The sequence below is a fragment of the Stomoxys calcitrans genome, chromosome 3 (assembly GCF_963082655.1).
Source record: "Stomoxys calcitrans chromosome 3, idStoCalc2.1, whole genome shotgun sequence".
NCBI lineage: Eukaryota > Metazoa > Arthropoda > Insecta > Diptera > Muscidae > Stomoxys > Stomoxys calcitrans.
In genome coordinates, this window is record NC_081554.1 from 24,229,970 (window position 1) to 24,243,061 (window position 13,092).

The window sequence follows — 13,092 nt, forward strand, 5'->3', positions numbered from 1 at the left end:
TAGTTTGGCGGCTGTTCCGGACCCCGGATAATTCGTTAGTTTCATTCGGTTGTTTGTTTCTGTTCCTCTTATGCTGGCGGCACACATACGTATAAGTGGACAGACAAAACCCGTCTAAACGTTGTCGACCTCGTTCTTGCGGCTAAAATCCAGAGACTAAGTAAAGGAAATGAAAAAGGTAAATATGACGAAAGAATGTACGAGTATAAAAAATATACGTTTTACGATTTTTAAATGTATGCCGTACAAATTCATGGAATTTTGTATTTGATAACACCCAAAAGTATGCTACGGCCGCTAAAAGTGTTTGAAGCCATCTGCCTTGCAATGGCTTCTGCATGGTCTGTACTCATCAAGCGAAATATTTAGTGGCACAACCGTAAAAATAAACATCAGACAGGAAATAGTGTTAGAAAAGGAGAAAAATTAAAGGATAGCCGAGTGGCTGGGCTGACAGGGTTTTCGAGGGTTGAATGGATTTGCTGAGGGATTTAAATTTTGTCTTTAGATAAAATTTCATTCAAATTTTGTTAAAAAGGAAACGTTTGTCAATATTTTGCACAAAGAGAAACATTTTTGGAAATTTTGTCTATAAAATATCGATGGACATTTTGTCTATAGAGAGAATTTCAGTGAACTTTTGCCTTTAGAGAATCTTTCATTGAAATTTTGTCTTACTATTAATTGTTTTAGAAAAAAAACTCTATTAAATTTTTGTGCTTAAAGAAAACTTAATTGAATTTAGATTTTAGAGAAAATTTCACGGATATATGATTATAACTCGTTAACGCATGACCCTCCAATACTCATTATTTAGAACATTTATATTGAAGCAAAATTCACCAAAAATTTTCCTTCAAAAAAATGTTGGTGAAAATTGAAAAAAAATTTAAATTAAATAAAAAAGTTTTAAAAAATTTTGAAAAAAAAAATTGAAAAAAATTAAAAACAAGTAAAAAGGCGTTAAGTTCGGCCGGGCCGAACTTTGGATACCCACCACCTCGGGTATATATGTAAACCACCTTTCATCAAAATTCGGTAAAAATTTCATACCTTATACTCATATACCTCATACCGATCTGAACTATATACGACACGGATGTCGAAAAGGCGAACATAAGTCACTGTGTCAAATTTCAGTGAAATCGGATTATAAATGCGCCTTTTATGGGGCCAGGACTTTAAATCGAGATATCGGTCTACATGCCAGCTATATCCAAATCTGGACCGATTTGGGCCAAGTTGCATAAACATGTCGAAAAGCCTAACACAAAGCACTGTCCCAAATTTAGGCGAAATCGGACAATAAATGCCTCTTTTATGGGCCCTAAACCTTAAATCGAGAGATCGGTCTATATGGCAGCTGTATACAAATCTGAACCGATCTGGGCAAAATTGAAGAAGGACGTCGAAGAGCCTAACCAAACTCACTGTGTCAAATTTCAGCGACATCGGACAATAAATGCGTCTTTTATGGCCCCAAAACCTAAAACCTAGATAGCGGTCTATATGGTAGCTATATCGAAATCTGGACCGATCTGTGCGATATTGCAGAAGTTCCAAATTTCGGCGACATCGGACAATAAATGAGCATTTTATGGGCCCAAAACCATAAATCAAGAAATCGGTCTATATGGCAGCTATATCCAAATCTGAACCGATCTGGACCAAATTGACAAAGAATGTCGAAGGGCCTAACGCAACTCACTGTCCCAAATTTCAGTGAAATCGGATAATAAATGTGGCTTTTATGGGCCTTAGACCCTAAATCGGAGGATCGATCTATATGGCAGCTATATCCAAATCTGGACCGATCTAAGCCAAATTGACGAAGGATGTCAAATGGCCTAACACAACTCACTGCCCCAAATTTCAACAAAATCGGATAATAAATGTGGCTTTTATTGTGCTAAGACCCTAAATCGGCGGATCGGTCTATATGGGGGCTATACCAAGATATAGTCCGATATAGCCCATCTTCGAACTTACCCTGCTTATGGACAAAAAAAAGAATCTGTGCAAATTTTCAACTCAATATCTCTATTTTTAAAGACTGTAGCGTGATTTCAACAGACAGACGGACAGACGGACGGACATGTCTAGATCGTCTTAGATTTTCACGCTGATCAAGAATATATATACTTTTTAGGGTCGGAAATGGATATTTCAATGTGTTGCAAACGGAATGACAAAAAGAATATACCCCCATCCTTCGGTGGTGGGTATAAAAAGCTTTTAAAAATTTTTATGCTATTACAAAGCAAAAAACACATTTTCTGCCTAACTTTAAAAACAGGGTTTATGTTTTTATACCCTCCTCCATAGGATGGGGGTATACTAATTTCGTCATTCTGTTTGTGAAACCTCGAAATATGCGTCTGAGACCCCCTAAAGTATATATAATTTTAATCGTCATGTCATTTGAAGTCGATCTAGCCATATCTGAGTCAAATCGGTCCATGCCATATAAACCGATCTTGGGTCTTGACTTCTTGAGCCTCTAGAGGGCGCAATTCTCGTCCGATTTGACAAACATTTTGCACGCGGTGTTTTGGTATTATTTCCCACAACTGTGTTAAGTATGATTGAAATCGGTCAATGTTTTGATATGGCTGCCATACAAACCGATCTTGGGTTGCAAATGTGGGACCAAGTTTTTGGGGGTCCACCCTTTCCCCGAAACAACGCCCAAGCAGGACTTATTTACTGACCATGGCACTTTGGGGCTTAAATGAACGGCATTTGAGAGAATAGAATACGAATCTGATATACAGATGTGGGACCAAGTGTTTGGGGGCCGCCCATCCCCAAACACTAAGCCCCAGGGCTTAGTGTTTTGGTGACCACTCCACTCCCCAAATCATCCCTAAATCGGGCATATTTACCGACCATGTCAATGTGGGGCTTAAATGAAAGGTATTGGGGGGGACAGGGCAAGAATTGATACCCACTTTCGGGAACAATTTTCTTTGGGTCTACCCCTTTCCCAAAATACCCCACAAATAGCAATTTTGTACTGACCATGTCAATGTGGGGCTCAAATAAAGGTAATTGGGAGTATTACCCTTTGCTTATGGTAAGGCTATTTTTCTTGTGGTAAGGGTACTAAAACTACCCTTTCCTTATGGTAAGAGTACTAAAACTACACTTTCCTTATATAAAGGGTACTTGAACTACCGTTTTCTTAAACTACAGTTTTCTTATGGAAACGGTTCTAAAACAAACATTTCCGTATGGAAGGGGTACTTAAACTACCCTTTCCTTACGGTAAGGGTACTAAAACTACCTTTTCCTTATAGAAAGTGTACTAAAACTGCCCTTTCCTAACGAAAGGGGTACTAGAACTACCCTCTCTTAATGGAAAGGCTACTTAAATAATTCTGTCTTTATGATAAGGGTACTTAAACTACCCTTTTCTCTTGGCAAGGTTACTTACTAAAACTTTCCTTACCCTTTCTTTTAGAAAGTATTCAAAAACTACCCTTTTTCTTATGGAAAAGTTACTAAAACTGGAAGGGTTACTTAAATTTCCCTCTGCAAATGTAAAGTGTACCAAAGCTACCCTTTCCTTACGGAAATGCTAGTAAAACTACATGCCTAAACTACTTGGAATTGGTACTAAAACTAACCTTTCCTTATGGCCAATTCCTTTGCAATGGAAATATTGGGTTGCCCAAAAAGTAATTGCGGATTTTTTAAAAGAAAGTAAATGCATTTTTAATAAAACTTAGAATAAACTTTAATCAAATATACTTTTACACTTTTTTTCTAATGCAAGCTGAAAGTTACAGCTGATAACTGACAGAAGAAAGAATGCAGTTACAGAGTCACAAGCTGTAAAAAAATTTTTCAACGCCGACTATATGAAAAATCCGCAATTACTTTTTGGGCAACCAATAATATTAGAACTTCCTTTTCGCAACTTGCGTGTACTAAGGCAATCATTTATAACATCCACCATAGGATCGGGGTATACTAATTTCCTCATTTTGCTTGTAACCCCTCGAAATAATCGTCTAAAGAATCGTCATTACATTTTAAGTCGATCTAGCCATGTCCGTCCGTCCGTCTATCGATCTATCCGTCTGACTGTCAACAGTACACTAACTTTCGAAGCAGTAAATCTAGCTGCTTGAAATGTTTCACAAATACTTCTTATTACCGTAGATCGGTTGGGATTATAATTGGGCCATATCGGACCATGTGTTGATATAGCTGCCATATAAACCGATCTGAGATCTTGACTTCTTGAGGCTCTAGAAGGCGCAATTCTTACGCGATTTGGCTGAAATTTAGCTTGAAGTGTTTTGTTATGACTGCCAATAACTGTGCTAAATATGTTTCAAATCGGTCCATAACCAGATATAGCTACCATATAAACCAACCTTGAGTGTTGACTTTTTGAGCTTCTAGAGGGCGCAATATTTATCCGATTTGTCTGAAATTTCGTATGAAGTGGTTTGGTATAACTCTCCAACAACTGTTTTTGGTATGGTCTAAATCAGTCTCTAACCTGATATAGCCGCCATATAAATCGATCTCGCGAGTAGACTACTTGAGCCTCTAGAGGGCGTAATTGTTATCCGATTTGGCTGAAGTTTTGTATGACGTGTTTGGTTATGACTTCCAGTAACTGTGATAAGTATGAGAAAAGTTTATGTTAATATCTAGCAAGTGCTTTCGTTGTTGTTGCAATATGCAAAACTTTTTAATTGAATGCCAGCAGACAGTGTTTGCTGATAACAGCAGCCTAATTTCACTGAAAAGGGTATTCAAGCATCCCTTTCCCAATTTCTGGGATTTTCATTTATGATGTGGAAAACTGTACATGACCTAGTTGTGGCAATACTGTCTTTCTTACCTTTCTATTTTCCACTTTTATGACATAAATTATAAATGTCCTACTTTTTTGGGGGTTTTTAAACTTAATTAAAATTTGGTGTTTCATGGTAAGTTTTTCCTTTATCTCCACAAAAATGTTTATAGTCTTTCACTTAAAGTTGCCGTATGTCAATTCAGAAATGGGCATAAGAATACCAAAAGTTTCTACAACGACTGGTGTTATTACGTCAGATAACAGTGCCACACGGGCAAGTATGAAGGTAAATATTTTTGATATACTCTACTACGCTCGCTGGGGTTTTTGTTAAAGCCATAAAAATTGTAGCACCACACATCGTAAATTTAGAGCTGCAACAAAATGGAAATTAAGAAGGCGGCAAATTAAATTTCAACATAAATTCACTTTGCCAAGTGCTGGTGCTGCTGCTACTACTGCTGTGCAATTCGTCCTCTTTCGGATGCTGCTGACTTTATTTTCTTTTAGTGGCACACTTTTATTTTGTGTCGAGTTTTTCTGTTTTGGCTGGGGTTGCATAATTCATAATAGCACCTGGCATAAAGTTGCTTTAAATGGTATATTTTTTTTTGCACACACACACATATATATGTGTGTATGTGCATATATATGTTATTTTTACCATCAACAATTTGTTTTTCCAGCCCCAAAGTATGCCGTATAGTTTGTTACATTTCTGTTTTTTTTTATGCTGCAATCCACATAAAACCAAGCGCATGGAAGCTGTTTGTGTTTATTTTGTAATTAAAATTATTTAAATGTGGTGGTATAGCTGGTGAGAGATGGTTTACCGTTTTCTTGTTTGTTTCATTATTGTGTTTTTTTCGCGCCCAGAAGTTTTTTTTTAAACGTTTTCGTCCATAAAAAATATGTTGCCATTTAAGCATGTGTTTAACAAATTTCTTTGCCCCCACCATCCTAAATGTATGCTTTATTTTTTTGTACAACACAAAATGACTTTTTTATAGCACATCACATAGGATGTCATTTCATCAAATTTTGTGGCCATATTTTAAAGGGGCTCCTGTAGTTTGCTGCAATAAAACGAACGAATAAGCATTTGTTAAATATTTGAAAAATAAAGCACTGCAAGTTGTGTGTACAAAAAGAATTAATAATTAATTTTACAAGCAACAAATTTTAAATGAAAATACAGAGGATTTATGTTTTTGCAAAAACCAAATGTATGTCAGGTTTTTGGTAATTTTTTTAAGGGGTTTTGTTTGATCAAATATTTCGTTTTATGTTTTGGGTTTATTGCCCGAAAGTAGATTAACTTGGATGCTAGGATAGAAACGTGTCACATCGAAACTATTATTTATATGGGTGCTATTTATAAACATGGCCCGATTTGGGCCATTCACAATCCCAGCCGACAAAACTCTTACTACTTACATCTCGATTCGCTCACATCTTTCCCTTACTTCTCACTCACTTCTTACTACAGTATGGACGTTTCTCCTGTCTTATTTTCCTGTTGATTCATCTTTGACAGGCGCTTTGCATTTCGACATTCCTGATCCTGTCATGGGTTCTTTGTGATATAAATTTTGAAAAGATTTTGCAGCATTTTCCATTGAGTTGGCGTTTCAGAATAGACGTTTCTCCTTTCTTATTTTCCCTGATGGTTCATTTATGCCAGGCGCTTTGCATTTCGACATTTCTGATCCTGTCATGGGTTCTTTGTGACATAAATTGTGTATAGATTTCGCAGAATTTTCCATTGATTTGGTCATGATTTAAATTTATGGTCAGCTTCATTGAACTGCCAGATCATATGTTTCTCAATAAGCTTAGACGAAGACTAGTGCGCTTTGCTGCAACAAGGTAAACTACTGACTAACTACAAATCTGCAATCCAATGGCAGCCGGTTGTGTGTACCGGCTTGAACCAATGGAGTCATTCATGGGTAAGGGCTGTTACCTGAGTGCACCTGTTCGTCCTTTTTATACCCTACACCACCACTGTGATACAGGGTACCAGAGGGGAAGAGAAACAGACCCATTGATAAGTATACCTATTGACTTACAATCACTTCTTGATTCGACTTAGCTTTGTCCGTCTTTCTCCCATGTTAATTTGTGTACAAACTACAGGTCGCAATTTTGTTTTTCGATCAAGAGACGAAACCTCTTGAAAATTAAAAAAAAAATCGATTCTGATTTGGATATAGTCGTTTGTAGGGAATAAATATAATGTGGTCATTTGAGGACCGATTCTATTGAAATTTGGCAGGAAGAATTTAAACTTGACTCTCGACATTACTGGGGAATTTCATAGAAATCGGTTTAGATTAGAGATGGCTTTCATTCACATATATCGCCTGATTTCCACACCTAAAGCAACGGCAAGTGCATGTATTGATCAATCTTCCCATCTTGTAGGGCAAAATATTGGTCTTTTTGGTAACCATATCCAAATTTAGACCGATCTGAACCATATACGAAACGGATGTCGAAAAGCCTAACATAAGTCACTGCGTAAATTTTGAGCGAAATCAGATTATAAATGTGCCTTTTATGGGGCCCAGACTTTAAATCGAGAGATCGGTCTATATGGTAGCTATATTAAAATCTCAACCGATCTGGTCCAAATTGAAGAAAAATGTCCAAGGGCCTAACACAACTCACTGTCCCAAATTTCAGCAAAATCGGACATTAAATGTGGCTTTTATGGGCTTAAGACCCTACATCGGTGGATCAGTTTATATGACAGCTATATAAAAATCTAGACCGATCTAGGCCAAATTGAAGAAAGATGACGAAGGGTTTCACTTATCTCACTGTCCCAAATTTCGGCGACATCGCCTTTTATTGAGAGATCGGTCTATATGGCAGCTATATCCAAATCTGAACCGATCTGGGCCAAATTGATTAAAGATGTTGTAGAATTTAATTCTAACGCTGATCAAGAATATATATACTTGCTAGGGTCGGAAACGGATATTTCGATGTCTTGCAAACGGAATGACAAAATGAATATACCCCCATCCTTCGGTGGTGGGTATAAAAACAGACTGTGTAAAAAACTTGACATATAGGATCCATAGTGGGGGAGTAGTCAGTTTCCATATTAGCTTAAACCTTAAACGAGCGGGAACCGTTTTTTGGAACCCATCATAGGTCATGTTGGATGATAAACTAAGAGAATTGATGGTATACTGAACTAGTCATTCCATTTTTTACACCTCGAAATATTGAGTTATGTCCCCATCAATATTTCGGATCGTCGTAACATTCTAAGACGATTTAACGATGTCCGTGTGTCTGTCCGTCCGTGTGTTGCAATCACCCTAGAGCCTTTAAAATTTGAGATTTTGTGCTGAAATTTGGCACAGATACATCTTTTTGGTGCTCGCTGGTTAAGTTCTTGAACGGGCCAAATCCGACCATATTTTGATATGGGTGCTATATAGACCGATTTTCCGATAAAGGGTCTAATGCCCATAAAATTTTATTTTTAGCCGATTTTGTTGAAATTTGAAACAGTGAGTAGCTGAAGACTTCCCAACAACTGACCCAAATATGGCTCAGATCGGACTATATTTAGATATAGCTACCATATAGACCGATCTGCCGATAAAGGGTCTGAAGACCATAAAAGCTTTAGTTATTACCCGATTTCGCGAAATTTAAAACATTGGGTTATTTTAAGCTTCCCGACATCTGACAAAAATGAGGTTCAGATCGGACTCTATATAGATGTAGCTGTCATATAGACCGATCTCCCCATAAAGGGTCTGAAGGCCATTGAAGTTTAATTTTTCATCCGATTTCGCTTAAAAATGAAACAGTGAGTTATTTTTAGCCTCTTGGTACCCAACCCAAATATGGTTCAGATCGGAGTATATTTAGATATAGCTGCCATATAAACCGATCTCCAAATACGGGGTCTGAACCCAATAAAAGCATTATTTTTTAACCGATTGCGCTGAAGTATGAATCAGTGAGTAGCTTTGGGCCTTCCAACATAGGAACCAAATATGGTTCAGATCGGACTATATTTAGATATTGCTGCCGTATAGACCGATCTGCCGATAAGGGGTCTGAAGGCCACAAAAGCTTTATTTATTACCCGATTTTGCTGAAATTTAAAACATTAGGTTATTTTGAGCCTCCTGGCATCTGACGTAAATATGGTTCAGATCGGACTATCTTTCATAATCTGGTATAGCTGTCATATAAACCAATCTTGGATTTTGACTTCTTTGGCCAATAGATCGCGCAATTCTCATCCGATTTGGCTGAAATTTTGCACGAGGTATTTTTTTATGACTTCCAATAACTGTGCTAAGTATGGCGTAAATCGGTATAGAATCAGATATAGCTGCCATATAACCGATCTGGGAACTTGACTTCTTGAACCTCTAGAGGGCGCAATTCTCATCCGATTTGGCTGAAATTTTGTACAACGGCTTCTCTCATGACCGCCAACATACTTGTTTAATATAGTCTGAATCGATCAATAGCTTGATACAGCTCCCATATAAACCTATCTCCCCATACCATTTATTTAAGTCGCATATTGATATGGACGACCTATTTGGGTATTTGAACCCAATTTTTAATTCCATATTCGTATTCTTTTCTTCATTACCTTTCATTTGATATCCATGTTGTCTTTATCGGTCCACTTATCATTTTGGGTAGTATTTTTGGGGTAACGGGCAGGGTCCGCCCCTTTCCGATATCAACAAATTATAAAGCATATTTCTTCTTCCCGACCATATTCGTAATCTACTCCCAAATACCTTTCATTTGAGTCTCATATTGTCATGATCGTCAAATAAACCTATTTAAAGGGATTTTGAGGCTGGGGCGGCCCCCCAGGTACTTAGACCTAGCTTTTATTATGTTCGTACTCTACTCTAGAATACGTTTCATTTGAATCCCATATTGTTTCGATGGTTCTACTTTTATTTTTGGGTAGTACTTTTGGGGTAAGGGGGAGGGTCCGCCCCCTTCCGATATCAAAAAAATATATAGCCTATGTTTCCTTCCAGACCAACCTACACAATCTGGGAAAATTTCAAGGTAATCGGTCAGCCGTTTTTGAGTCTGTACGGAACAAACAAACCGAGTCCCATGTATCCATGATTGGCTAATGTGCCCCCTTCCTCCTTCCTGACCATATTCACAATCTACTCCCGAATACCTTCCATTTGAGTACCATATTGTCGTGATAGTTCAAAAAAAACCTATTTTAGGGTGTCTTGGGGTTGGGGTGGCCCCTAGTTACTTGTACCCAATTTTTAATCGGAAGTTCGTACTCTACTCCTGAATACTCTTCATTTGAGTCACATATTGTCCCTCACTTTTATTTTTGGAGAGTATTTCCGATATCAAAAAAATATATAGCCTATGTTTCCTTCCAGACCAACCTACACAATCTGGGAAAATTTCAAGGTAATCGGTCAGCCGTTTTTGAGTCTGTACGGAACAAACAAACCGACAAACAAACACAAATTGCATTTTATATATAAGATTAATATTCGGATATAGCTGCGACATAAAATTTTCCTTTGATTTGTACTTGTTTTGCCTATTTTCCTTTCCAAAAATTTAAAGTTTTGTTAAGAAAATTGAAATTTATTCCCCTAAAATATAAGAAAATCATCCAAGGCCAAACATAACTTTGAACAGGAAATTTACAAGATTTGACATTGTTGGCCTCAAACTTTGTAGTTTGATCCTTGTTTCTGACTGCATAGGTCTTTTTTTTTATTTTGCCCTAGGAACAAATCAATTTACCGACGCAACATGATATTCTAATGTGGCTCTTTGAAAAAAAAAAAAAAAAAATTATATAAAAAACGGATTACCCTATAATGTAGACACTTTTTAAAATCTCCGGCTAACATGCTCATACCAAAACTGTCTTGAGGCCATTTGTCAAATAAGCTTAGGATTGGTTGCCTTGGCAGTATATCGAGAAAAGGCAGTAAAACAGGTTAGGGTATAATTTTTTGTTTGCGCTCATGGTCCTGCCATGGCTTTATCCCTTTTGGCGATTGATATTAACAACCTCGACAAATTTTTTATTGGTTGTAATAACAAGACCATGGCTAACTTAAAAAGTCCAGGGCTGGGAGTAGGGATATGTAAAATTGAAAAACATTTACATAAAATAAAAATGTCATGTTTTTCCTCATTACTTTTGCTTTTTTCCTTCTTTCCCTACACCTTCTGTGCCTTTGATTTTCCAAAAATTTTACCCCTTTAAGAAAAAGGGATGGATATGGCCCAAAACAACCTTTACCCTTTTGTGTGCTCTTTTTTTCGGCTCTAGCATTTTTTTTTTGTTAATAAATACAAATAAAATTAATGCTTTGTTCAACAAATTCTCAACAGCTATTTCTTCATTTAAATTGAACAAATAGCGCATAGAGAGCTCTTAACCCAGGGCGGGCGGTAGCAACGGCTGGGTGCTTCTGAAGGCTATGCGGTCGCAGAGCGTTTGTGTGCTGCTTACATAAATATCTGCTTTATCCTGTTGTTTGTTAATAGAAATGTTATTGGTTAAAACTCGTAAATTGAAAATAGCAAATTCAGAAAGGATTTCATTTTTGGGGTTTTCCCAGCATTTGGGCTTACCCTTTGCCTCACTTAGTTGGCAGAAAAGCAGAAAAGTTAATGAACCTGAATAATTAAAAAGTTCCTCTGTTGTTGTTGTTGTCGTTGTTTTGTGTTAGGCTGTTGTTTCAAACTAATTTAATAACAATTAATTAAGCATTTGAAGTATGAGGAAGCATATTCACTAATTATATGGGTATTATTGGGAACATCCTAGTGAATTTAATATGATTTAATCCCAAAAACCCCTTTTGATAACAGCATTCATAATGAATGACGCCAAGTCGGAAATGGAGGATATAAATCATTTTATGACAGTGGTTGTTGGGAATGGAAATAAATATAATATCTCAAATTCACTTTATTATGTATCTAACTTAAGTAAGAAAATAGTAATAAGGCTATTAAGGGGTGGTCTTAAGGCGTTAAATCGCACGATATAGGGGTCTAATTGACCGGTCCCGAACGTGAAATAAAATGTTCACCAAACTCACCTCTCAATGAGTCCATTGTTAATCGTGCTGTGTGGCACATATCATGCAAGTGAAGCTGTTGAATTTTGGGCAAAACACAATTTGAATATCATCTTACGGTAGCGCTCACCATTCACAGTTACGCATCATCTTTGAAGAAGTACGGACCTATGATGTCACCAGCCCATAAACCGCACCAAGCTGTGTTTTTTATACCCACCACCGAAGAATGGGGGTATATTCATTTTTTCATCCCGTTTGAAACACATCGAAATATCCATTTCCAACCCTATAAAGTACATATATTGTTGATCAGCGTAAAAATTTAAGACGATCCAGACATGTCCGTCCGTCTGTCTGTTGAAATCACGCTACAGTCCTTAAAAGTAGAGATATTGAGCTGAAACTTTGCACAGATTCTTTCTTTGTCCATCAGCAGGTTAAGTTCGAAGATGAGCTATATCGGACTTCATCTTGATATAGCCCCCATATAGACCGATTCGCTGATTTAGGGTCTTAGGCCTATAAAAGCCACATTTATTATCCGGTTTTGCTAAAATTTGGGACAGTGAGTTGTGTTAGGCCCTTCAATATCCTTCGTCAATTTGGACCAGATCGGTTCAGATTTGGATATAGCTGCCATATAGATCGATCCTCCGAATTAGGGTCCATAAGGAGGTTAAGTTCGAAGATGAGCTATATGGGACTTCATCTTGATATCGCCCCCCTATAGACCGATCCGCCGATTTAGGGCCTTAGGTCCATTAAAGCCACATTTATTATCCGATTTTGCCAAAATTTGGGACAGTGAGTTGTGTTAGGCTCTTCGACATCCCTCGTCAATTTGGCTCAGATAAGTCCAGATTTGGATAAAGCTGCCACATAGACCGATCCGCCGATTTAGGGTCTTGGGCCCATAAAAGCCATGTTTATTATCCGATGTCGCCGAAATGTGGGACAAAGTTAAGCCCCTTGACATACACCTGCAATACGGCACAGACCAGTCCAGATTTGGGTATAGCTGCCATATAGACCGATCTCTCGGTTTTAGATTTTGTGGCCATAAAAGGCGCATTTATTGTTCGATGTCGCTGAAATTTAAGACGGTGAGTTTAGTTAGGCCCTTCGACATCTTCCATCAATTTGCCCCAGACCGTTCCACATTTGGATGTAGCTGCCATATAGACC

The 13,092-nt window shown here is 37.5% G+C and overlaps 1 protein-coding gene across 1 annotated transcript in view; it reads left to right on the forward strand.

Annotated features, from left to right (window-relative positions):
* Nucleotides 1-132: 132 nt before the first annotated feature.
* The window catches only part of LOC106088611 (carboxypeptidase N subunit 2), a 202,906-nt gene continuing 189,946 nt past the window's right edge, over nt 133-13,092 (forward strand). The window contains exon 1 of the mRNA XM_059365083.1: nt 133-178. Coding sequence (XP_059221066.1) covers nt 170-178 — 9 coding nt within the window. The 5' untranslated portion in view covers nt 133-169. The remainder of the gene's footprint in view (nt 179-13,092) is intronic.